Raw genomic sequence first — 24,799 nt, 5'->3', positions numbered from 1 at the left:
GAAGCCATCAGCATGAGGCAATCACCCTGAACCCCAGGGGGTCCGAGCCAGGCGAGGTAGGGTCCTCCTCTCGCGGAAAATCTCCCCGCAAACCAAACCGTCTCAAACTTCCGCTCGACTCCCATTTCTCTTCTCTGTCACTAGACCGAAATCTGTCGCTCCCCGGGGGGGGGGGGGGGCAGCCTATTCCACGCACACATGCACGCACGCACGAACATGCACACATGCTCCCAATCATACTGTGCAGAAATCTTGTATATCCATACTTAAACTTTTTTGAGTGGTGTTTAGAGTGGTGTTTAGACAAAGTGGTGCCGTGGAGCTTCACACTGTGCACAGGTGCATGATTTTAGCCAAAAACAGCAACATTTAAAGGGCCAGGGAGGAGGGCTTGCACACTACAGTAGGCTACAGCACCACTCAGTTCAGACGGATTTGACTGTTTTGTAAATGGAACGGCCTATATACTTGATCACACCGCAGTGTCACACCAAATATTTCAATCCATTTTTGGTAAATGAATGTCCTGCTTCATCAGGATGCAAGAGTGTCATATTTTTTCACTACTTCGTAGAAGAAAATAATGACAATTATAAGGAACGGTTTTGGATATGCACGGTTTCACTCGCAACAGCGACAATGCAAACCCACATCAGCACAGAACACCGTGCACAAAGGCAAGCCCACAGACACTGTGACTGTGTGTGTGTGTGTGTGTGTGTGTGTGTGTGTGTGTGTGTGTGTGTGTGTCTGAGTGTCTGTGATCATCCATCTCCTCTCACTTCTCCTCTCTAACATATTCCTCTTGACTCGGCTGCCCCTCGATCTGCTATCTCCGGTATATGAATCCAGTCCACATTTAGAGCTTTATAAGTTTCCGCGTCAAGTGGGTCAGGGTTGCGACTCTCTCTCTCTCTCTCTCTCTCTCTCTCTCACACACACAAAAGGCCACTTAAACATTCATGAGGCAAAGGAACGCAGCCCTTTTATACAGGGGAAGACAAATTGCATCTGATCTTCGCTACAACAACAAAAAAGATATGAAAAAAGCAGAATAAAACTTTTTCTGCTTGGCTTTTTACTTCTATACTATTCTCTATTATTGATGACTCATGAATATTCTATAGCGGCGCGGTGGTGTTATTTAGTCCTCTTCTCTGGCTTTGACCACTGGCCGCAACCTAAACATTGCCTGTAACGCTATAGCGATTTAAAATGGATATATGTCTCACCGATTCTCACTCTACATACCATTGTTAACTGATGTGGGGAGATCACTAATGTATAGTGAGGCAAAACAATAGCATAGCTAATTAGCCAGCCTGTGCCTTCTGTGTATTTTCTCTGCGAAAACGAAACGCTGCCGTTTGAAAATCCTTTAATTAACACCATTCTTATGATGCATTGATTGGTAAATGGACCGCATTTATTAGTGTACAATTCCTGGAGAAATACATACACAAGTACTGTACCTTTTTGGATTATCTGTCCAGGCTAATATTTGTGTTTTTTTTAGTATGACTTTGACTTTGACTACATTTCACAAGCCCCCAGTAAGGCTATATCCAACGTTGAAGCTGCCACTACCTACTGGCGAAAGGTGGAACTGCAGCACGTTCATGGAGGTGGACGGACGTTCATGGCGTCATGTGCGTAACGTTGTGTCATCCCAGGACCTCCGGGCTTAACTTCCGCTCACTCGAGCCATTGAGTTATAATTGGACTTCCGGCAGTCTTCCGGGTGCTTCAAAACGCCACTGAGCAACTTCCATCGAAATGAATAGCGGAATAATATTTCTAGGAAGGGGGAAAAGTATCATGATAAACAACTCTTTCAATATAAGGTAAATAGCACGTCTATCTGCAGTTTTCACTATTATTGATAGTATTTGGAAAGATTCGAGAAAATCTTTGAATTATTCGGGAGAATGTAAAAATTGTAATACTACTAATAATACAAAATATGTTAATTGGTATGAAAAAGAAAATGTAATTTGAACTTTTGAATACAAATTTGACAGAGCAACCAAAACAAACTACCGTTGTTGCTTTTGTGTGACGCTGTAGTTAGTGTAGTATGATCAATTAGAGCGTTCATTCACGAGAAAACACAAAAGGTTAGTGTACTTTGACTCCACTACTGTGTTTGAGCAGCTTTCCTCTCGCACCGTCTGTGAGGAAGCATGCAGTGGAGTCTCCTCTATACCGTGGCTAGCCCCACGGAACTCTTCCTTACGGGACCATTTGCTTCAATTAAGCAATAACTCACTCCAGGCCACGCTATATTGTCGTTGTATCACAGATAAGAGGCGCAGTTCAACCCCCTTAGCTGTGATATAATCACAATGCACCACAGCCTGGAGTGAGTTATTGCTTTTATAAAACGCTGGCCATGCTAGCGGCCAGCTGAATGGGCAGATAGAGACTATAGGGCTGTTTGGTAATCAGACGGTATCTCGTCGTGTTGCCCTCTAGTTCAACCAGAGCAACATGTGTGTCAAAGTGTACCTGCAGTTCCTGAAGTTAACTATTAAACCCATTAAGATCTGAGGCCGATTCTACAAATGTCTTCTAAATCCTGAAGGAGGAGAAGATACCGGAGCAGCGCGGACATTTTAAGCCTTTTATAGTTTCGTTTCTTGTATACTAGCACCTAAATAAAAGGCTTAAAATGTCCGTGCTGCTCCAGTGTCCTCGCCTCCTTCTGCAAGAACCCATTTTGGACTGAGGTCGATTAAAAAAAAAAGGCTTCTAAATCCTATTTTTTTTCCAAAAAACCCATGTTTCTATGTCAGTGGTGCTCAAACTTTTTCATGTCAAGGACCCCCAGAATTCTCTCTAGGCCTATTGGGCCACGGACCCCCATCTGAAAATATGTAGTTCCAGGGACCTCCCCAGAAGCAAATGTTTTAGTTAAAAATCAAAGTGGTCGACGGTACCAATCTCGTTTTGCTTAACAACCTATATTCCAAGGGCATCAATCTCATCTTTATCGCAGCTCTCCATGCCATGACTGCCTTTCATGGTATAGGTTTTATTCTGAATAAGTACACAAATTGATAAACCGTGTGTACAGTATCATCATTTGAGTCGTCATTATGCTGTTTATGTAAGGGGATAAACAAAACAGAACTGGTTAAAAAAATAAAAATCTCTTTACAGATGCAACATGATACAAAGCGAGCTATCGAGCCCTTTTTTCTCAGTTACAGACACTGGTTAATCCATCACTGAACGCCTTTATAGAATGACCCTGCAGGGGCTGAAGCAACATCTCCAGCGTCAACATTCAGCCTCACGGCACGAGAAGATAAACATCAGCAAACAAAAGGACGGGAGTATCAGCAGACACTCCAAATAATAGGCCTTCTGCCCTGCTCGTTAGTCATAAGTGTCGTCACATTGGGTCACATTATTAGCAGTGTCTCTTTGGCTTTTAACTGGAAGGCAAACTCTGCTATCGTTGTATAGGATTCAAGTAATTAAAGAGAGCAGGGCGGCTCTCGAAGCCCCTGGAGAGTCTCAGTGTGGCTGCAGGCTGATGCACTGAAACACAAAAGGGCTTCGTCTTCATTCATCGCAGCTGCAACGAAACTATGATTACATTTACTCAAGTATATACTCCCACTTTGGCTCCCAAACTGTGGCACCAACTCCCCGTCGTCGCGCTCAGAACCGCAGGCTCACTTCCAACGCTCCGCCGTAATCGTCAGACTCAATCGAGAATCAATTGAGTTTTTAGAATAGATATGGCGCATGTTATGTACTGTAGACAGATGCCAGGTTAATCTTTTTTGGACTGTCTGTACAGTACTATAGTTTCAATGTACAGATTATTTATTGTCTGATATAATACTGTTTAGACGGATCAGTGATGACAGGTTATTGGTTTATGATCCTTCCTATACCTCTACTCCACTACATCTCAGAGGCAAGTACATTACAGTACTGTATGTCTTACTACACTACAACAATTTGATAACTCTCTAGTCTCAAGTTATTCTTAGATTGAGATATACAAAACATACACTAAAAACAATTAAGCTCTATTGTATATACTTTGTCCATTCAACAATAGCCGGTCTGCAAGCTTGCGGTCATGCGACACACACTGTGTTACGGGACATATCTGCGTAACGATAACCGTTTACTTTTGATAACCGGAGGCAAAGTTTTCTGAAATACTTTGGAAACTTTGAAAAATGTTGTATTAAGCAATGTTGTTGCTAGTATATACTATACAGTACATATGTATACAGTGGCAACAACTACGTACACTACTACAGAGAGGTGTTCCCGCTTTGAAAGGCATAGGGCTGTATTTTGCGTGTCTTAAGTACCAGGTCTTATTCTCTATAACTTGAGTAAACTAAAGACCTGGAGGCACGCCTCCAGGTCTTTAGTTTACTCAAGTTAGGGAATAAGACCTGGTACTTAAGACACGCAAAATACAGCCCTATAATGTATGTATACATTGTAGTCGTTCTCGGTCTAAGTACATTTTGAAGCCAGTATTTTTATTTCTACATGGTGGTGACATTGCTACAGTTACTCAAGTAAAACACAAAAAGTACTTCTTCCAACACCATGCCATGGTGTATAGGATTCCAGTAATTAAAAAGATTGGGGCTGTGCTCTCGAAGCCTTAAAGAGTTGCAACATGGCCGCGGGCCTCTACATTGGAAGACAAAGCCTTCATTTTCATCATTACTCAAAGTGCCACCAAGCCGATACGGTACAGCGCGGGGTTGTTGGAGCTGATAAAAGGAAAGAAAAAGAAGCGTCAGAAACTTGCTCCGGGTTTCCTTGTACAAAAGAAGGCTGTCCTCATCGTTAGTGTGAACCGGTGTTGCCAGATTTTGGGAGAGAATTAAGCAACCAGATCTATGAAAACAATTAAGCCCAAAAAGCGACTATACTATACTATAGGCCACAAACCCATTTAGGCCTGATGTCGAAATTAAAAAAAGTCTTCAAAATCCTGATAGTTTTCTGAAAAACCTTATGTTTCTGTATCAGTGCCAGTGGTGCTCGATATTTCATGTCAAGGACCCCAAAAATTATAGGATATGCCTCCGCCCCCCATCTGAAAATATGTTGTTCCAGGGACCTCCCTAGAAGCAAAGATTTGAGTTAAAATGTTCACTCTGTAGTAAAATATATTGAAAGATTTGAGGCACATTTTCACGATTTTTCTAACATAGCAGACCTACAAGTTCATAGCGCGGCACCGAGTGCTGCGCTATGAGCTTGTAGGTCTGCTATTTTTCAATAGCTAAAGTATAAGATAAAATAGGCGGCCCAAAATGGGTTAATGCATTGCTTATTTGAAAATAGACGATCTACAAGCTCACAAGGTGTCGCAATGCGACACGTCGTGAGCTTGTAGTTCTGCTATTGTCAAAAACATAATCTTGAGGGGAGAAAAAAAGCTAAATGCGGAACATTTTGCTACATGTTTTCAGATGTGGGGGTCCGCAGACAAATACACACCAGTAAGACCACCCTGAGGGCGAGAAACAGGTCTGGGAATGACCATAATATGGTCATTCCCATTCCATATATTATATGGACCTTTTGGTGACGGACTGACGACCATATATGGAGCGTGTCACAGACGTGACGGACGGACGGACTGACAGGATTTGCAGGTTTTCATAGTAATCTGTGACCTATATGGTTACAAATAATGTGGGGTCTTTGACCTGAATGTGTTTGAGAACCACTGGTTTTAACATTATAGGAAACACACCCAAATAAGCAACTACACTATCCACACGCATGCACATGCACACACACACACACACACACACACGCACGCACGCACGCACACACACACAATATAAGTGACTTTACAGAAGAAGAAAAAACAAGCCCACGGTCACTTACAATAAGCAGACCTGGCAACACTGGTCCTCATCGTTATATTGTGAAACCTAATTTTGATCCAGTAGTCTGCCAGCTAGCTTGGCGTTCCTCTCAACCGCGTCTACAACTGACATAGCCTCCCTCCGCTGCGCTGTGGTGCGGCGTCCCCGGGGGAGCGGGCCAACCCGGTGGACTAAGCAGACAAAGCCAGTTTTCATCATTAAGGAGAAGAGAGAAAGGCTAGCGCCGCGGCTAGCTAACGCCAGTGGCGCGGACGAAAGCCACATCTGGACCATTAGAGCGGCGAGCGCAGGAACCTCTGTCACGTCAGAGCGTTCCCCCCAGAGTCTCACACACACAACACAGAACCACTGTTCTGTTCTGTTCTGTTCTGTATGCCCCACCATGCCAACCGTAATGAACCCACCAGGGATAGGACAAGACTGGAAACACAAGGAGAGACAGACAGAGAGAGAGAGAGCAAGAGGAGGGACTGGAGAGAGAGAGAGAGAGAGAGAGAGAGAGAGGAGAGAGAGAGAGAGAGAGAGAGAGAGAGAGAGAGAGAGAGAGAGAGAGAGAGAGAGAGAGAGAGAGACAGACAGAGACAGAGAGACAGACAGACAGACAGACAGACAGACAGACAGACAGACAGACAGACAGACAGACAGACAGACAGACAGACAGACAGACAGACAGACAGACAGACAGACAGACAGAACAAGAAAGTTAGAGTGAGAGAGAGAATGAAAGAGAGACAGGGAAAGGGGGGAGAGAGAGTGTGAATGAGAGAGACAAGCAACTGTGATAGTGTGCAACAAACATTTGCACACACTGTCTGAGACCGTGAGAGTCAAAGGGATGCGTGCGTGCGTGCGTGCGCGGCGTGCGTGCGCACATATGGAGGAGACGAATAGACGATGCTTCCTGCATCCGTGATCTGTATCCTGAAATACATCCACTGTTGTTCGTGTTAAAGAATTTCTTGTTAAATGTGAACGCAAATAAAGATGTTCAATGTGTGAGCGGGAATGGCGTGCACGTTGTGTATGCATATCAATGAGTTTATGCATATAGGACTGCATCAGGGAGGAACATATACACATTAATCCACCATCTCTTTAAACTCCTGCCATCTGGTAGGAGGTTCAAGAGCGTGGAGCAGAGTGTTTTTAAACCCCCAAACACTTCAGAACCCTGAACGCCCGCCGTATACTGCCCCCACAACAACACCGACATCTCGGGATGACTTGAGATCACTTTTGAATAGGACTGTATCTATATCGCACTTTTATTTTGTTTATTTTTTACCAATGTTGTCTGCTCTCTGTCTCTCTACTATTTAATGTTTTAATGACTTTCCCTCTTTTTAACACCGGAATTCTTTCCCCCAAAATAAGAGCACTAGAGTGCCAGCACATATGGGAGATTTTACTCTGAAAGGTCTCTCCCCCTTCCGTTCCACCCCACCAAAACCGGGAGGCATATAATGTTCCATTCTTACCTCGCGACGGTCACGCTGAAGTCTCTCTAAGAAGCGTTAATATTCCAAACGAGAGGCTGAAGTCTCTCTAAGAAGCGTTAATATTCCAAACGAGAGGCTGAAGTCTCTCTAAGAAGTGTTAATATTCCAAACGAGAGGCTGAAGTCTCTCTAGAAGCGTTAATATTCCAAACGAGAGGCTGAAGTCTCTCTAGAAGCGTTAATATTCCAAACGAGAGGCTCGTTGAAGTCAGAAATGAAGACAGTAGAATGCCCTTTTGGTCAAAACCATGGAGACTTCTCTAGATTAGGAGGAGATACGAGGCGTTCTTTCTGAGCCGTCAACAGGGAAGTGAACGGCAGCGCGGCATGTGTGAAACAGCAAGGAGTATGGAGCAATAAAGAAGCGATATGACGTCTGTACACGTCCTACGGTCTGAATGTGTTTTAGTGTGTCTGTTGTTTTTTGAGTGGTGCAACCACTCCAAGGAACAGCAATGTCCGTGTCCATGCGCCTCTGTGACGTGAACCCACCCATGCGCCTACTGTATGACTATTAGTACCAGTAGGGGCGCTGTTGTGCCAGAAACAGAGAGAGAGATAGTGCTGCACTGTTGCCTGCTAATATGAGAGAGAGAGAGAGAGAGAGAGAGAGAGAGAGAGAGGAGGTGAGGGGGGGGGGGCGGGGGAGAGGGGAGTTGCACCACTCAGTTCACACGGGTGTGATTTTTTAAATGTGACGAGCACTGTGCCTTTGCTCTGCCGTGTGCCTAGTACTGTGTGTATTACGGAGGTGACAATAACAATGCATTCAGATCAGCTCAACGTGACGTCCATTAACCCACCGTCGTCGGGGTCCACGATCTCCACGGTGGCGGTGCCGGGGAACTCCAGCGCCGCCATCACCGGCTCCGACAGGAGGACCTGGAAGTTCTCCGACGTCTCGTACACGCCGTCGGGCAGGACGCGGACCCTCCACGAGGCCCGCGTCTGGCCCGGGTTGAACTGCACCTGCCTCTGGGACTTGCCCTTGAAGTCCTGGTCCTTCAGCGCCGTGCCGTCCACGGTGCCGATGCCTGGGGGGACAGAGACAGACAGACAGACAGACAGACAGACAGACAGACAGACAGACAGACAGACAGACAGACAGACAGACAGACAGACAGACAGACAGACAGACAGACAGACAGACAGACAGACAGAGGTTAATTAGATCATCTAGATGAGTAGATTATTTAAAAAAAAAAGAAAATCTAATTATGTTAAAAGCATTTGAGAATATTTTTCGAGAGGATTTATTTAAATCTAAATATCGAAAGAACACGCTTCTAAAATTCTTACTGTAGTATATAATTGCTAATAATAAAGTAGTACTAATGGATATTTGCAGCCCTACTAGGAGGAAACAGAGAGAGAGGACAGGGGAGGGGAGTGTAAAGCAGACGAAATGGAACAATATTTCCACCCTTTAATGTGTTTTATGGAGGTATGGGTGTTATTTTTCTTGGCTGCAGAGTGCAGCGTGCCGACAGGGAAAGCAACGTGTGAAATGAATTTGTCTCAGAAGTGTTTAAATAAGCACGTTCTTCCACCTCGCTACTGAGACGGATTACTTACAATACTTATTCCCAGAGGGGAATGTGCACGTACGTACTACTGTGTGCGTGCATGTGATTTCACGGTGTCTTTACGTGTGTGTGTGTGTGTGTGTGTGTGTGTGTGTGTGTGTGTGCGTGCGTGCGTGCGTGCGTGTGTGTGTGTGCGTCCGTGTGTGTGTGTGTAGGGGGGGGGGGGGGAATTACGATGGTCTGTGCCCAGGTGCATGGCCGTGCACACTGTGTGTGTGTGTGTGTGTGTGCGTGTGTGTGTGTGTGTGTGAGAGAGAGAGGGAGAGAGAAACAGTGCATTTCTCCTAGATCATTTAAACTAGTTCATGTGGTGATCTATTTCATATTCCGAGCATCGATACACAGCATGCTGCTGTATATATACTGTAATGTTCAAGTAACACAGCAGCATGCTGTATAGAGCGGTGCAATCCTACCTGGAGGGGAGAGAACAGATGGTGGAGGTGAACGGAAGACTGTCCCCCCCCCCCCCCCTCCCAGTGAGCTGTGGCGTTCCACAAGGAAGCATACTAGGGCCTTTACTGTTCCTAATATATGTAAACGACATGACATCAGCTTGTGACTGCAACTTGTTCCTGTTCGCAGATGACTCGGCACTGCTGGTCTCGGACAGGAACAAACGGTCGCTGATAACAAACTATCCTTACACCTGGGAAAAACTGAATCCATTCTCTTCGGATCAAATAGTAATCTCAGCAAGGCAAATGGCTTCTTGGTTAGAGTGGGTGACAATATTATCACACGGAAAGATGAAATTACCTACCTAGGTTCCATCCTGGAGGCCAATCTTTCCGGTGATAAGATGGCCACCAACGTAATCAAAAAAGTCAATCAAAGAACAAGATTCCTTTACAGGATCTCCTCACTGGTCAACAAAAACACCTTGAAGACCTTAACAGGAGCCCTCGTACAAGGTTTCTTTGACTATGCATCCACCTCTTGGTACCACAGCACCTCAAAGGCCCTTAAAACAAGGCTCCAGACCTCCCAGAACAAACTGGTCAGGCTCCTACTTGGCCTCACCCCCCGAACCCACCTCACCCCTGCCCACTTTGACAGGCTGGGATGGCTTAGGGTGGCTTAGAGTACAGCATCTTGCAATGGATCTGGTCCACAAGATTCGATACACCACCAAGATACCCATGTACCTGTCTAAATACTTCCTTAATGTAAACGAAGTCCACACCCACAACACCAGAGGGAGTGCAACAAACCATGTACAACCCAGATTCTGCACAAAGACTAAATTATTTTCGCTCCTATGCCACCAAAATGTGGAACGCCCTACCAACAGTCATTAAGACATGCAAATCCCTTGACTCCTTCAAAACCGCTCTCAAAGGGCACCTACGGATGGCTGCAATTCGAAACTGGCCCCCGTAAAATCTGAATCCCCCCCCCCCACCGCCCCCCCCCCCCCCCCCCCTCTTTTTTTCCCCCTCACTGTATATGTATCTTTTCCCTTTTTGCTTCGTTTATGATGAATTCCTGTTCTGTTCTTTAACTATATAGAAGTGTCTATTTGTACGTCTCTAAATGTTTTGATGAATTGAACATGGTGGACCCTGTTGTAAACAAGTGTAATGCTATTGGGTTGTGCACTCACAGTTAACAGTCTTTGTAGTGAGTTTGTGCTTGAAATGTACTGTAATTCTGCAAACTGTTAATAAATATTTCAATCAATCAATCAATCCCTACCAGGGCCCAGGAAATGATTCCCCGTTCATTTTCCTCAGAAAGTATTTATTTAAAGACCTTTTAAGCCTCGTACAAAGCCAACTCTTGTCGTGACAAATCATGACAACAAACACAATTTTTTGGGGTAGAACAAATAATTAGTGTTTGTTGTCATGCGTTGTCACAACTCCAGTTGGCTTTGTCCGCGGCATAACAGTCTTTAAATAAATACTTTTTGAAATGTCTATGGGAAAAAATGCATTGGGAATCATTTCCTGGGTCTGGCGTCGTCTTGACAGGGGGCGGGACTGCGACGCTCTACACTGGGAATGTAACCACACATTTTGACAGTGATACGGTACGTATCACGAATCACGATACATGTATTATGATACGATACATGGACGATATCGGTTCATTATGGCGATCCAATACGATACGATTCAATGATTTGGAATCGATACAATAACTATTTAAAATACATTGACATTATTTTAAACTAAGTAATTAAACCCCTCTTTTTCTTTTTTCCTCTAAAGAAAATTGCTAAATATCATGCACAAAAATGTAGCATTGATACAATATTGATACAGTATTGATTAAATGCCTTTAATTAGGCTATACTTGAGCTACTAATTTAGACTGGAGTAATTAAAGCGGGTCATGTTTGCATGAAACCAATACTATATCAGTATTCTGAAATGAACCTGAGGGCCACATTAAGTGAAGGTGGGGGCCGCATGTGGCCCCCGGGCCGCCAGTTGCCCATGTATGCTGTATAGTGTACTGTTCAAGGCAGAGCTTACTGTACATTCAACGGTGGACTGAGTGAGCGAGTGTTACAGAAAACAAACAAATAAATAATAACAGAATAACCCCTTTAATTATATAACTTGTTACTTTGTGTTTCTGTCACACTATAGCCTCGTGTACACCTTAAATAAACCTAGACATTTATTCGTCATGTGGCATATAGGTTCAAATGGGGTAACTTTCTTCTCCTGATGTAACATGCAAGTTTTGATACGCAATGTTTTTTTTCCTTTGTGTTTTTTTCCTGTGTGTTTTTCTTTCTTTCCTTTTTGGAATTTGTAAAAAAAAAATGAATACATTTTTAAGTGACAAAAAGAAACCTTTCCTCTCCTACCACGGATTTGAGCCTGCGGTTTCCTGCACAGGTGCACTGACATGCTTTACCATTGAGCTACTAGAGCCGCTGCTTGCTCAGGGGATAAATTGAATCTTGAACCTTTCAGGTCAAAATTCCTGTCAGATCTTGTGTCTATATAGGTTTGCCTCGTAAAAAACCACCCTCTCCCGGTAAAATCGCCTGCATTTGCATTTTGATTTACAAATGGTATTTCAAGGGCGAGTGGTTGAACCATGGCTATGTCTATAGGTGAGACATGACCTTTGACAAATGGTAAATGGTGCATTTATATAGCGCCTTTATCCAAGGCGCTTTACAGAGATTGTGCATTACATTCACCCATTCACACACACATTCATACACCGATGGCAGCGGAAACCATGCAAGGCACCAACTAGCACATCGGGAGCAATTAGGGGTTCAGTGTCTTGCTGAAGGACACTTCGACAGTAACTCTGGGGGAGCCCGGGTTCGAACTGGCAACCTTATGGTACCCCTGAGCCACCGCCGCCCAGTTTGACCTGAGTCTAGGTGTGACATGACCTTTGACCTGAGTCTAGGTGAGACATGACCTTTGACCTGAGTCTAGGTGTGACATGACCTTTGACCTGTGTCTAGGTGAGACATGACCTTTGACACGATCTAAATGTCTCACTAGAAGAGCACGGAGACAAAACAGAAAGACAAAAGTAATATTAATACTCTACCAATGAAATGAAGTGCCATGTTTTTCAGCCCCTCCTGTATACAGGTTTAATGGTTGTTTTTCCTTAAACAAACATTAAATGCCATTGACAAAAACGAAAATTTAATGTTTGTTTTGTCCCATGTTTGTTTTGTCTGATAATTACGTCATATGTATATATAGCGCCCCTACACTTCACACGTGTGTGATTTTTATTTTCTAGATAGTGCCATGATGTCAACATAAATTGTAATGACGCCACAAAATTCCAACATATTTTCATTGTCCTCGAATATAACCTATTCCCTTCTTTTTTAAATATCTCCCAGACTCCCTCCCCAGTCAGAGTTCAGAGTTTTAATGATCGTAGAATTATGTGCAGGATATAATTGACATAATGTGAGGGACTTTTTTTTTGTCAATGTATTTGACAAAGAATTGTTGAAATAGTTTATTGTAAATTCCCCAAATCCTCTCTCTCACACTTATGCCAGCTTGTGCCAGCGATCACCGTTCCTTTGTGCCAATGTTGGGACCGTTTTGCTATGAGGCTGCCTAACCCTGCTCTACCATACAGAATGGACAAAATTACATTTGACAAAATTGTATAAAATGTACACTTAAAAAGAAGAAGGAAAAATAAATCATAAAAGTTTCATATTTTACAAAATGTTGGATTTTAATTGAAATTGTATTTATGTTTGTAGTCCGACTTTGAAAATCTGTGTGTGTTGCATAAATGCACACAACAACCACAACGCTGTCTGCCTTTCTGAAGTGGGTGTCTCAGATAAAGTTGCATTTTTGGTTCCCGGGCATGTCATCATGTATAGATGACAGTTGTTCTCCAACCTTTTCATTTCAAGGATCCTGAGTTTGGTATACAGTACATTCATTGTTGGGTCTGAGAGTGGAGGTGGTTAACCCAATTAGACCTGGGAAACGATTCTACAAATGTCTTCTAAATCCTGACAGTTTTCTGAAAACCCCTACATGTATGTTTCTATATCAGTGGTTCTCAAACTGCTTCGTGTCAAGGAACACCCAAAAATATCTGTATTTGGCCACCGACCGCCATCTGAAAATATGTAGTTCCAGGGACCCCCCCCCCTCCCCCGAAGCAAAGATTGGAGTTAAAACGTTCGCTCTGAAAGAATATATATTCAAAGATTTGCGCCACATTTCACGATTTTTCAAAAATAGCAGACCTACAAGCTCGTAGCGCGGCACTCTGTGCCGCGCTATGAGCTTGTAGATATGCTATTTTTCCGAGTGCCCCGCTATATGAGCTTGTAGATCTGCTATTTTTCAACAGCTAAAGTACAACATAATGCTTAAAAGTTAAAACACCAAAAGGGGTTCCCGCAACAAAATGGGTTTAATCAGCCTGAAGGTGATTTATCTATAAACAATGACCACATTATCCCGCTTAAATTATTACAGTACACGGCTACTTTAATACATAAATTAATAAATTGACCCAAAACAAACCGAGGCATTTCCTTGCTTGGTAATGAAAGTATTCCATAAGTGTCGCCCCGGCCGGCGCCTGCCCAGCTGCAGCACAGTCGGAAAAAACAAGGAAGTGAGTTGATGAAATAGAATCCATTTTCGGGGATACTGCATCGTCTATCCCCCGCTCAAATGTTTTCTAACATTTGAGCCATATGTACGCCATTTTGGAAAGAACTCTTTCTACTTCAGGGCCTAGCTCTTTTCCGACTTCCTTCATAGGTGTTGCAAATTATACTAATTAAGGCTGTGTTCCATTTAGTGTACAGTGTGGTCCTCAAACGTCTTCATTTCAAGGACCCCTGCAGTAACTCTGAGAGTGTACAAACGGAAACAAATTAGCAGAGTGTTTAACCAGTGAGCCAACATGCACAATCAGCACCTTGACCAGAATGGAACAGACTTAATTAGTATCATCGGTAACACCCGGAGGTAGGCCCCGGAGGTAGGAAGAGTATTCCCAAAATGGTGTTATGTGCATAGAGAGCCTATTCAATCATTTAGCATGGGGACCCCCCTGGAAGATATTACACCGTGAGAATAAATACCAGCACTCAACGTTGTATCCTTTTAGGATTCTTGTTTTATTTTTCGATTTCCCCCCCCCCCAGCAGACAACAACAGACAGAGGGACGTTTCGGGCCGGGCCCGTGCGGTGCGTGTGCTGGCCTTCTTCAACTCTAAAATCTAAATAGCAACGTTTCTGTGTCACTTATAAAGGGGACCTGCAGGGTGCGTTTCTGTGTCACTTATAAAGGGGACCTGCAGGGTGCGTTGCACTGAAACAAGAATCCTAAAAGGACACAATTCTATTTATTCTCACAGTGTGTATATCTTCCTGAACCGCGCACCCGTTCCACCATTACGTGGAATTATTCAACTGAGTGCTTGCCCTCGCTTTCTTCTTTAAGACCCCCCTGGAAGCCCTGTCAAGAACCCCCTCTTTGAGATCCGCTGCACTTAGCGATCAGAGCGAGTGGCGAGTGACATTTATACGCACGCACGCACGCACGCACACACGCACGCACACACACACACACACACACACAGACACCTGCACACAAGCGGCCACACAGAAGGAAAAAAAACCCTTCCTGCATGAGGATATTAGGAAGTGATGAACTTTAGATGGTTGGAGTCTGGCCGTGTGTTCTCGGCACGGAGCACGCACAGCCAATATCCAGAGGTCAGCGGGGGTCAGATCTCGGCGGGGGTGGGAGGGGCATGGAGATGTAGCGAGTATCAAGTGCTTTAGATGTGGGGAGACTTCCAGCCGCCCCCCACCCCTTGTCTGTGCCTTCCATAACTCACTCCCTTCAGGGGGCTTTGCAAAAATGGAAGATGTTTCATCATCCCTGCAATGCTTTCTGTGTTCTCTTTTAGCCTGAGTTGAGGAAACCCCGGGGCTGGAACTACAGTACAGTATAGTACAGTACAGTACAGTACAACTCATAACTCTAGATGCAGAAGAGAGAAGACAACAGGATATTGCAGGCGCATCCTAACTGAGCAACATCTCACATAAAAGTATAACTAAACTATATATAGTTTAGTTGCCGCCTATACTTAGACTAGACTGATATATTGGTGTGGATGATGCCATTAGTTACATAATCCACGGTATATAAAATAAACTATTTATATTTTTCTTCTGGTACTTATTTGTTAGTGCCTTCATTTTCATTAAAGGATTCAGTGAGAATCGGAAAAAAGTTAAGACTTTTCAAAGCTCAGAATTTTGACCTTTACTTTATAGACACGACTCGCACAACAAATAGTATTGGTTGTTGTGCGAGCCATCCCTGGCGATAATGTCACGTCTGTTCCAATTGCCTTCTCGGGGGAATTCGCTCCACCGCGCCATGAAGACAAAAGCAATACGGTTTCAGCCCTTCGGGGCTTTGACCCCTAAAATATGATATTAAATCTTCTGTCCCTGACAGGTGACCTCTTATCGAGGATGAGAGAGGAGGAGAGGAAGGGAGGGAGGAAGGGAGGGAGGGAGGGAGGGAAGACGGGAAAGGCTCAAGGCTCTCATACATACTCATACAGCTTTGACAGCATTGACTGTGGGTGATAATATGGTACGGCGAGGGAGCCCAGGTGGGTGCTGCATGCTGCTGGGTGTGATGTTAGTGTCAGATGAGGAGAACAGACAGAGAGAGCAGAGCGTGTGAAGAACAGAAGCGGTGCCTATGGGCGGCATGGGGAGGACCAGACAGGAAGAGATGGTGGCACATGGAAGGACAGAGAGTGTTGGCAATGGCATCAATGTTGTCATTTAAATATAGTCTGTCTAATAAAGCTATATCTATCTATAGTCAACTGGAAGTAATAAACAACACTAGAATTGAAAAAAGAAGAAGGAAAAAAAAAGAGAACAGACTGTTCGTGAAAGAGTACTTTTACCCAAGCACAGCTTACATTCCAGACTTACTTGTAAACAGAGAATTTCTATATTGAAGTATTGATACTTTTGACTTAAGTAGAAATTGTCAGTACTTTTTCCACCACATACAGTAGGATTACTGTCTGTCGGTGCAGTTGGAGAAGCATATTGAAAAAAATATTTTTAAATCAGAGAAAGCTACACTGTACACGATCCATTAATTCCATATATTTACATAAAATGAGAGCGAGGTTGAGGCAGAGGCGCACAGCGCTAGCATTTAGTGAGAAGTGCCAATAGGTACATGCATACAGCTGCCGTTATAGCTGCATACAGCTGCCCATATGCTCAGGTGTCGGAGCTTAAACTTGTATGTATCCACTACAGCAGTGGTTCCCAAACTTTTTCATGTCAAGGACCCCCAAATTGACACTAATTAGCCCCCACATTAGAAAAGACATGCCAGCGACCCTCCATAAGAGAAGATTTTTTTGCAGTGATTCTCAACCCGTTTAATTTCAAGGTCCCCTGCAGTTTGACATGCATATTATCAGTCTATACCGACCCCCATTTAATGGCATTAATCTCTGGGACCCCAATTTATATTGTAAAATCAATGTTAATTTAACCCTGAGAGTGTACAAATTCGAACCAAATGGACCCGTTATTTGTTCTGCTTCACAGCAGACCAAACGTGCAGGGTCGTGAGTACTGCCGTGCTTGTAGATCGGCTATTTTCCACCCCAGCCTTCCACATTCATCTCATTTCCTTTCAGATGCTGGAGAGTTTCTTTCTATAATACTATGTGGGATTATATGTTGTATGAACATGCACGTGTGTCAGCAGTGTGTGTGTGTGTGTGTGTGTGTGTGTGTGTGTGTGTGTGTGCGTGTGTGTGTGTGTGTGTGTGTGTGTGTGTGTGTGTGTGTGTGTGTGTGTGTGTGTGTGCGTGTGTGTGTGTGTAGAGAAGAGAGTCTGGGAAGGAGGCTTTTATGTGTCCCCCTGAGACACTCTTAAAGTCCTCCCATGAGGACACGCACACACACACTCGCGCACGCACGCACGCACGCACGCACGCACGCACGCACGCACGCACACACACACACACACACACACACACACACACACACACAATCAAATCAGTGTCAGTAGCATGGTTGATCAGCGGGTCGGCTCTCAAGTGATTAAGCAACCCTTTTAAGCGACAGATCTCCCATTGGGCTTCATTCCACCTCCAGTCTGTAGGAAGGTCTGTCTGGTGGAAAGCTGCCCCCCTCTATACACACCAAACTGTGGGCATTTTTACGGCTCTGGCAGTGATTCTCAACCATTTTAATTCCAAGCGCCCTCAGTTTGATATGCATATTAGTCTACGGACCCCCATTTAGTGGCATTTCTATCTCTGAGAGACCCCACTTTGTATAGTAAAAATCAATGTTAATTTAACTCTGACAGCGTACTCAGAGTAAAAAATGTGAACAGTTTGGTTCCATTTGTACACTTTCAGGGCTGTATTTTGCGTGTCTTAAGTACCAGGTCTTATTCCCTAACTTGAGTAAACTAAAGACCTGGAGGCGTGATCAATGCTCGTTGGCCACTCAAAATAGCCAAATGGCATTGATCACGCCTCCAGGTCTTTAGTTTACTCAAGTTTGGGGAAAAAGACCTGGTACTTAAGACACGCAAAATACAGCCCTCAGAGTTAGACCCACAAGGGCCCATTTGGTTCCAAACTCATCATTTAGCTGGGGACCCCCTGGAACTGCCCCAAGGACCCCTGGGGGTCCCCGGACCCCACTTTGGGAACCACCGGTGTAAGGAAAGGTACTATCAGGACAGAGTAAACACACACACTTTTGAGCTCGCGGTTAACACTCGATGCGTCGTCGTCGGGCTTTGAAGATCACTTCTATTCCGCAGTGACACTGCCGTCGCACTGCTATAAAGTCATTACTGTGTGCAGTACGGTATGGCATATAGCAAAGGAATGCGTTTGAACTCACAGTCAATAAGAACTTTAGAGGAACGACGACGTCACACTCCATACAAGCTATTGAGTGTCCTTGAAGCGCTTGAAGAGTCTATACTATACTATACATATCGTTGATGTCGGGCAGGAATCCTTTGTATGTTAAAAAATTGACACCCGTGGTGCAACTCCCCTCTCCCCTCCCGCCCCCCGCCGCTCTCTCTCTCTCTCTCTCTCTCTCTCTCTATCTGTCTCTCATTAGCAGGCAACAGTGCAGCACTCTCTCTCTCTGTTTCTGGCACAACAGCGCCACTTTTGCCCCTACTGGTACTCATAGTCACACCCATAGGTTAACACACACATAGGTTGGTTAACAGTTTGACACGGACATTGCTGTTCCTTGGAGTGGTTGCACCACTCAAGAAATGTTACTTTTCAAGAAATGGAGGAGAAAAGGAGTTTAGTCAGGCTGTTGTTAATCCTTTTCACTGGTTCAATATTTATAAAAACCCACCGACGCACTTAATCACTTTCACTCCCAGTGGTTTTCGAACATATAGTTGATTTTGAGGAGTTGAAGAGCGACGCATTAATTGTGAGCTTGCGGATCGACCACTATAGTTTTGTGCGACGCTGGACATCAGAGACACAGAGAAGAAGCAGACAGACAGACAGACAGACAGACAGACAGACAGACAGACAGACAGACAGACAGACAGACAGACAGACAGACAGACAGACAGACAGACAGACAGACAGACAGACAGACAGACAGACAGACAGACAGACAGACAGACAGTACCTATGAAGGAGGTCTCTCCCAGGTAGCCCCGCCTCCGGAGGACCACCTCCAGGAACTTGTCCCCCTCGTCCACCACGTAGTACTCTCTCTCCAGGGAGATCCAGGCCCAGTCCAGGCGGAACTGTTGTCCCTTCAGCTTGTTTCCACCTGGACACAACAACACAAGGGGACCGGTCAGAACATGCTATTATTAGGGAGGCACGATATAATCTGTAGCATGATTGGAATCGGCCATATCGGTCATAATAATGCCATATCGCCCATAACAATGCCATATCGGCCATAATAATGCTATATCGCCATTTGTCAGAACATGGAATCATGGGTTTTGCATGCCTCCACACTTTTGATATGTTATTTCCTCATGGTCATTCATTTTTTATGGTCGGTGGCTGGGGATATGTTTTATTTTATCCCTGCTTCTGGTCAGTTGAATTAAATGCACACAGTACATGCATGTTCTTTTGGGAAATTTGGACTGATATACATTTTTTACAGTTTAGGCATTTAGCAGACACTCTCAACCTATTTTGGGTGGGAACCCCTTTTGGTGTTAGTATCATATGTCATGCTTTAGCTATTGAGTGGCGCGCTACGAGCTTGTAGGTCTGCTATTTTTGAAAAATCAAAGAACAGCTGCCATAGAAACATAGCTTTTTCAGAAAACTGTCAGGATGTAGAAGACACTTTTAGAATCATCTGATCTCAGGTCAAAATGGGTTAATCCAGAGCGATTTACAGTAAGCAAGATACATACATTGTACTGTAAGGGACCTATACATCATAGGACCACAATGGAAACAAGTCCCCAGGACCTTTTCTGTGTTATCCTTTAGCCTTAATGTTTTACTGTACAACGTGCTGTTTACATTTCTGAACAATAAGGTATCCAATCAATCATTCAATTGATTGCTTGATTGAAGAATGTATTAACAGGAGGTTCTTAACAGGAAAATTACAGTACAATTCAAGCACAACTCAATACACGACTCTTAACTGTGGACGTCACCATAAAGCATTACACTTGTTACTCACATTTACCCTGCACGGTGCCCCTATTTTGGTGAAAAACGTTGGTCGGAAATCTGAGGTTTTCATGTACACTATATTTGATTTTAAAATAGCGAAAATAGCAAGACGCATTGTGAGCCTGTGGATCCACAATTGTCACCATTTGTCCTGCGAGGACGTATTTGGTTAGGACAATGTCCCCCGTCACTTCTCTTCTTACAAATGGACCCCTGGGTATTATTATTATGATTATTATGGTTATTTTCAAGGTTAGTCAGCAGACTCTGTCTCTGTCTCTGTCTCTGTCTCTCTCTCTCTCTCTCTCTCTCCCCACTCTCCTCTCTCACTGGCAAAAAGTATAGTATTTCCATGTTTTCCTTGATGTTTGCTGTTTAAACTAGAGCAGGTCCAATACCTTGCAGCATATCATTTAATGTTTAATGTGTAGCCCAAGCCTTCTCTCCGTAAAAAAAGAACGAAAAAAAAAACATTAATTTGAAGTCTTGTGCGAGGAAGAGTGCATGCCAGGGCACACTGTAGCAGTGCAGCTTAATATAGCACAACGTGCGGGTTGCCCCCGGTCTACCCGCCAGGTTGTTTTTAATAAAAAATAAAAAGCTGTAAAAAAAACGGAATTCTATGAACGCAGCAGGGAGGCATATGGAATAGCTCAGCATCCATGTGGCGCAAAAGTCCACTTTCACCAAATAAAATGTCCATGTTAGATCCCGTATAACTTTGTTAGGTCCACTGGAGCAGGTTTTGCCCTTTTGTGATTTAATCGCAGGAACATTCAATGGTTTTTGATGTAGAAGTACAAGTCTGTCTGTCTGTCTGTCGAGTATTTTGCTGTTAAATTGTCCCAAAAGTGACCGCAAAATCCTGACACGTTGCAGTATGATATAGCTCTGTTCAGCACAATGCTGCACTCCCTCCAACTGTACGTACATACTATATCCCCATGTTTTCCATTAGATAGTTTTATCATGTTTTGACACAATGAAAATGTAGGTTTTCTCACGCCAATAAAGCTCCGAATTGAAGTGTCTTTAAGGGAGGTGTTGGTGCACAGTAAGTGATTGTGTGTTGGCTGCAGGCTATGAGATAGACGTCAATTAAACAATCAAACACAGCCTTGTATATACACACACAGGAAGGATGCCCCCTCCCCTGCAAGGACAAGAGGACCACCTGATACCAACCCCAGACCCCTCCCCCTCACGCAACCACAGGTACGAACACAGAGAGATAGAAAGCATCATAAAACTATTGTGTGTGTGTGTGTGTGTGTGTGTGTGTGTGTGTGTGTGTGTGTGTGTGTGTGTGTGTGCGCGTGTGTGCGTGTGCGCGTGTGCGGGTGTGTGTGTGTGTGTGTGGGTGGGGGGGTTTGTTAGTCTTTGTGGAGGTGAACAATGGCCAGCTATGCTTGGAATGCATGCAAGTCGTTTAAGGGTGTGTGTGCGTGTGCGTGCGTGCGTGCGTGCATTCGTGCGTGCGTGCGCATCATGTGGTATATGAGTGTGTGTGTGTGTGTGTGTGTGTGTGTGTGTGTCATTTGTCCCTCTGAAGCTGGTTTGATGTTTGGAGGTTGCTTGTTTTGGTCCTGTGTATGTATTCAAGACGTTTCTGGTGTCAAGTTTGAAATACATTTCTACCAGTTGCAAAATTCAGATATTCGCTCTGTTTCTTTTTCATTTCTGAGAGGTGCTAGCCCCTCCTATATACAGGTTTAATGTTTGTCTTGTCTAGACAAACATTAGAAATACCATTAACAATGGTGAGTTTAATGTTTGTTTTGTCTGTCACTGAGCAAATCGGCATATGATGTTATGTTATGATATCGCGATGATGTAAGATGAAGGGTTGGTAAAGGGCCCCTCACTTCACACAGGTGTGAATTTTTTTAAATATAGCCACAAGTAGAGAACCACTGCTATAGGCCTATATGCAGTGGTGGAAAAAGTACTCACATTTTGTACTTTTACATTTTGTAAAAGTATTAATGTGGAAATACTCTGTTACAAGTAGATGGGGCTATTAAAAAAAAAATATATACTTCATTCTGATTGGCTGGTTACCATTGTAAATCTCACGATAGTCCACACCTTCAATCACTTTATATCATTCCCAGCTGATCCCGCAAGCTCTGTATAGCTGAACTGGGGAAGAGGAGCACTTGATTGCCTTCCAAACCCTCGCCGTGCGGGCATCGAAGCACCGCCCACGCTCATTATGACTGTAGAATGTGTGGCTCCGGGGCGCTTGCTGTAAAGACATCAAGCGCCTCCTATTCCCCTGTCACAGAGACTGGGAGGCTGGCCGAGTAAAAACAACAGCTTTTGTGAATTAGCAACAGTTTTATGGTGTTATTATTATTGCTAATGTTTGTAACATCATCGTGTATTTTATAATGTCTGAGAGGGTTGGAGTCTTGGAGACACTTGGATACACAAAGAAAATAAGGTCCGCACACTGGACACTGGACATGACGTTTCGAGCCTCACGGCGTCGTCCGTCGAAACGTCATGTCCACTTTGGTGTAAAGAATAAATATGGAGCTCAGTCCAGTGTGCAGACCTTGTTTTCTTTTCACCACACCTCTCAGCCGTTATAAAATACACGATAAACTCGCTTGTGGCTCATTGCTTAATTTTCAAATGGCTGAAATGTAGCGCGTAATGCACGTTATGTAATCATAATCCAAATCTAACTAATATACTGTAACTAGTAACTAAAGCTGACAAATAAATGTAGTGCTGTAAAAGCACATCATTCTGACCTGAGATGTAGTGGAGTAGAAGTAATAGAAGTAACTGGGTATTATATATTATATATATGACCTCAGATGAGCCGTGCTCATAACAAAAGGGTCTCCTTAGGCCTCTCCGTCAGAATCACTTCAAAACCCTGTGAGTCGCTCAGGATAAAAGACCTTTCACAAGGTGCTGACCACGGGGAGGAAGAGAGCGCTTTGAAATCATCCTCAATGGAGCTAAATTTACTTCACAGGCTCCTCTCAAAGGCCTTCGTTTGCACCCAAACACTCGCTGCGTTTCTTTTCACCCAATTAGGCATCATAGCGTTCGTATTGCAGTCGGCCAGATAAACCTCGTATCGTATCACCATATTTCAACATGGTTTTTTTCTTGTATAATTAATGCCCACTCTGTCACACACACACACACGAGTGTCTCACAAAAGTAGCAAAAATAGCCAATCTACAAGCTCACAAAGCACCACCTTGCGGCGCGTTTTTGAGGTTTCTTTTTTTGTGACTTAAAAAATTAAAAAAACGTAAACAAAATATAAAGTAGACTACCGTAGACAAAAAGCTTGCGTTGTTTGCTCTGTATCCTGAGGCATAGGAGTTTCAATTAGGGAGATACATGTTTCTCTCTCTTTTCCGCCCCTTCTTCTTTCTTTTTATAAATTCAGTTGTCCTTTGTATAATGTGCTTTCTTTGCTTGACGTCTCGTTCAAAGCACACCCAGTTGCCTTGTTGTTGAAAAATGCGCTGCCATACAATTTTAAACGTGCCTTGCGTTGAGACGGAATGGAATAATGGAATCCACTGAAACACTAGGTTCTTTTGTATAGTGCTCCGGGGACCACCAGTGGTCCTTGAGGGGGTTCCAGGTGGTCCGGGGACCACCAGTGGTCCTTGAGGGGGTTCCAGGTGGTCCGGGGACCACCAGTGGTCCTTGAGGGGGTTCCAGGTGGTCCGGGGACCACCAGTGGTCCTTGAGGGGGTTCCAGCAGGTGGTCCCCAGCTAAATGTCGGAGAGTTGCTAACCAAATTGACCATTTTAGATCTTTTTTTTAGAGAGTGTAAAATTAAACCAAATGGACCCTTACGGCTCCATTTGGGTTCATTTTACACTCACAAGAGGTAAATCATTGTTAAAACGTCTGCATTACTTAGTTAATTTACAAGAAGTCTACAGAATTAGAGAATGTAGAAGAGTCGTTTGCCTGTTGTCTCTCCTAATGGTACCACATCAATAGATTCAATACAGCATGGAATTGTGGACAAAATATTATCCAATGATAACTAAACATTCTCTATTGAGTTTGCGAGGCTAAATGTAAAAAAGAAAATGGTGGTCTGTCCGTGGCTCAAATAATGCCGAATAAATAATGGTCCTTGATACGGGAAAAAGGGTTTAAAACCACTGGCATAACATTTTCTCTGAGAAGTGACAGTTTGGGACTTGTGAGGTTTCTACCTGAGAGGGGGAGAGAGGGGGGGAGGGGGAGAGGGGGGGTGATGACAGCATGTGTACCGTGCAGTCACAAATCTCTTCTCTGCAGGCTGCCCAAGAACAGATGTCCAGTCAGTCAGCACACCGCTTGAAAGGACTCAAACTAATGTTGCGTACTTAACGGATGTTATAGGTTCTTGGCTTACAGTATACTTGATGATCCTTATACTGTAGTCATACTGAGGCGCATGAAATGACGCCCCGCTGCTTTTCCTGTAAATATACTTTTACTGCTCTATAGTATTGATGATCTCTTGTACAGTATAGTTACAGTACAATGGGAACAAGCTCGCCCCGGGGCTTTTTGCGCATGATTCTTTTAGCATTTATTGTATAATCATACGGCTGTGCAGCTTATTTTAATCG

General features: G+C 43.9%; 1 protein-coding gene across 1 annotated transcript in view; it reads right to left on the bottom strand.

Annotated features, from left to right (window-relative positions):
- LOC310854555 (FRAS1-related extracellular matrix protein 2-like) overlaps positions 1–24,799 on the bottom strand; it is a gene marked incomplete at both ends in the record, with an annotated part of 168,026 nt that overhangs the window by 93,244 nt on the left and 49,983 nt on the right. Inside the window, 2 exons of the mRNA XM_083759234.1 lie at positions 8,193–8,423; positions 19,161–19,307. Coding sequence (XP_083615360.1) covers positions 8,193–8,423; positions 19,161–19,307 — 378 coding nt within the window. The remainder of the gene's footprint in view (positions 1–8,192; positions 8,424–19,160; positions 19,308–24,799) is intronic.

Source organism: Protomyctophum parallelum (assembly GCF_964188405.1).
Source record: "Protomyctophum parallelum genome assembly, chromosome: 1".
NCBI lineage: Eukaryota > Metazoa > Chordata > Actinopteri > Myctophiformes > Myctophidae > Protomyctophum > Protomyctophum parallelum.
Note: the sequence above shows the minus strand (reverse complement) of the source record. Positions and strands in the feature narration are given on the sequence as shown.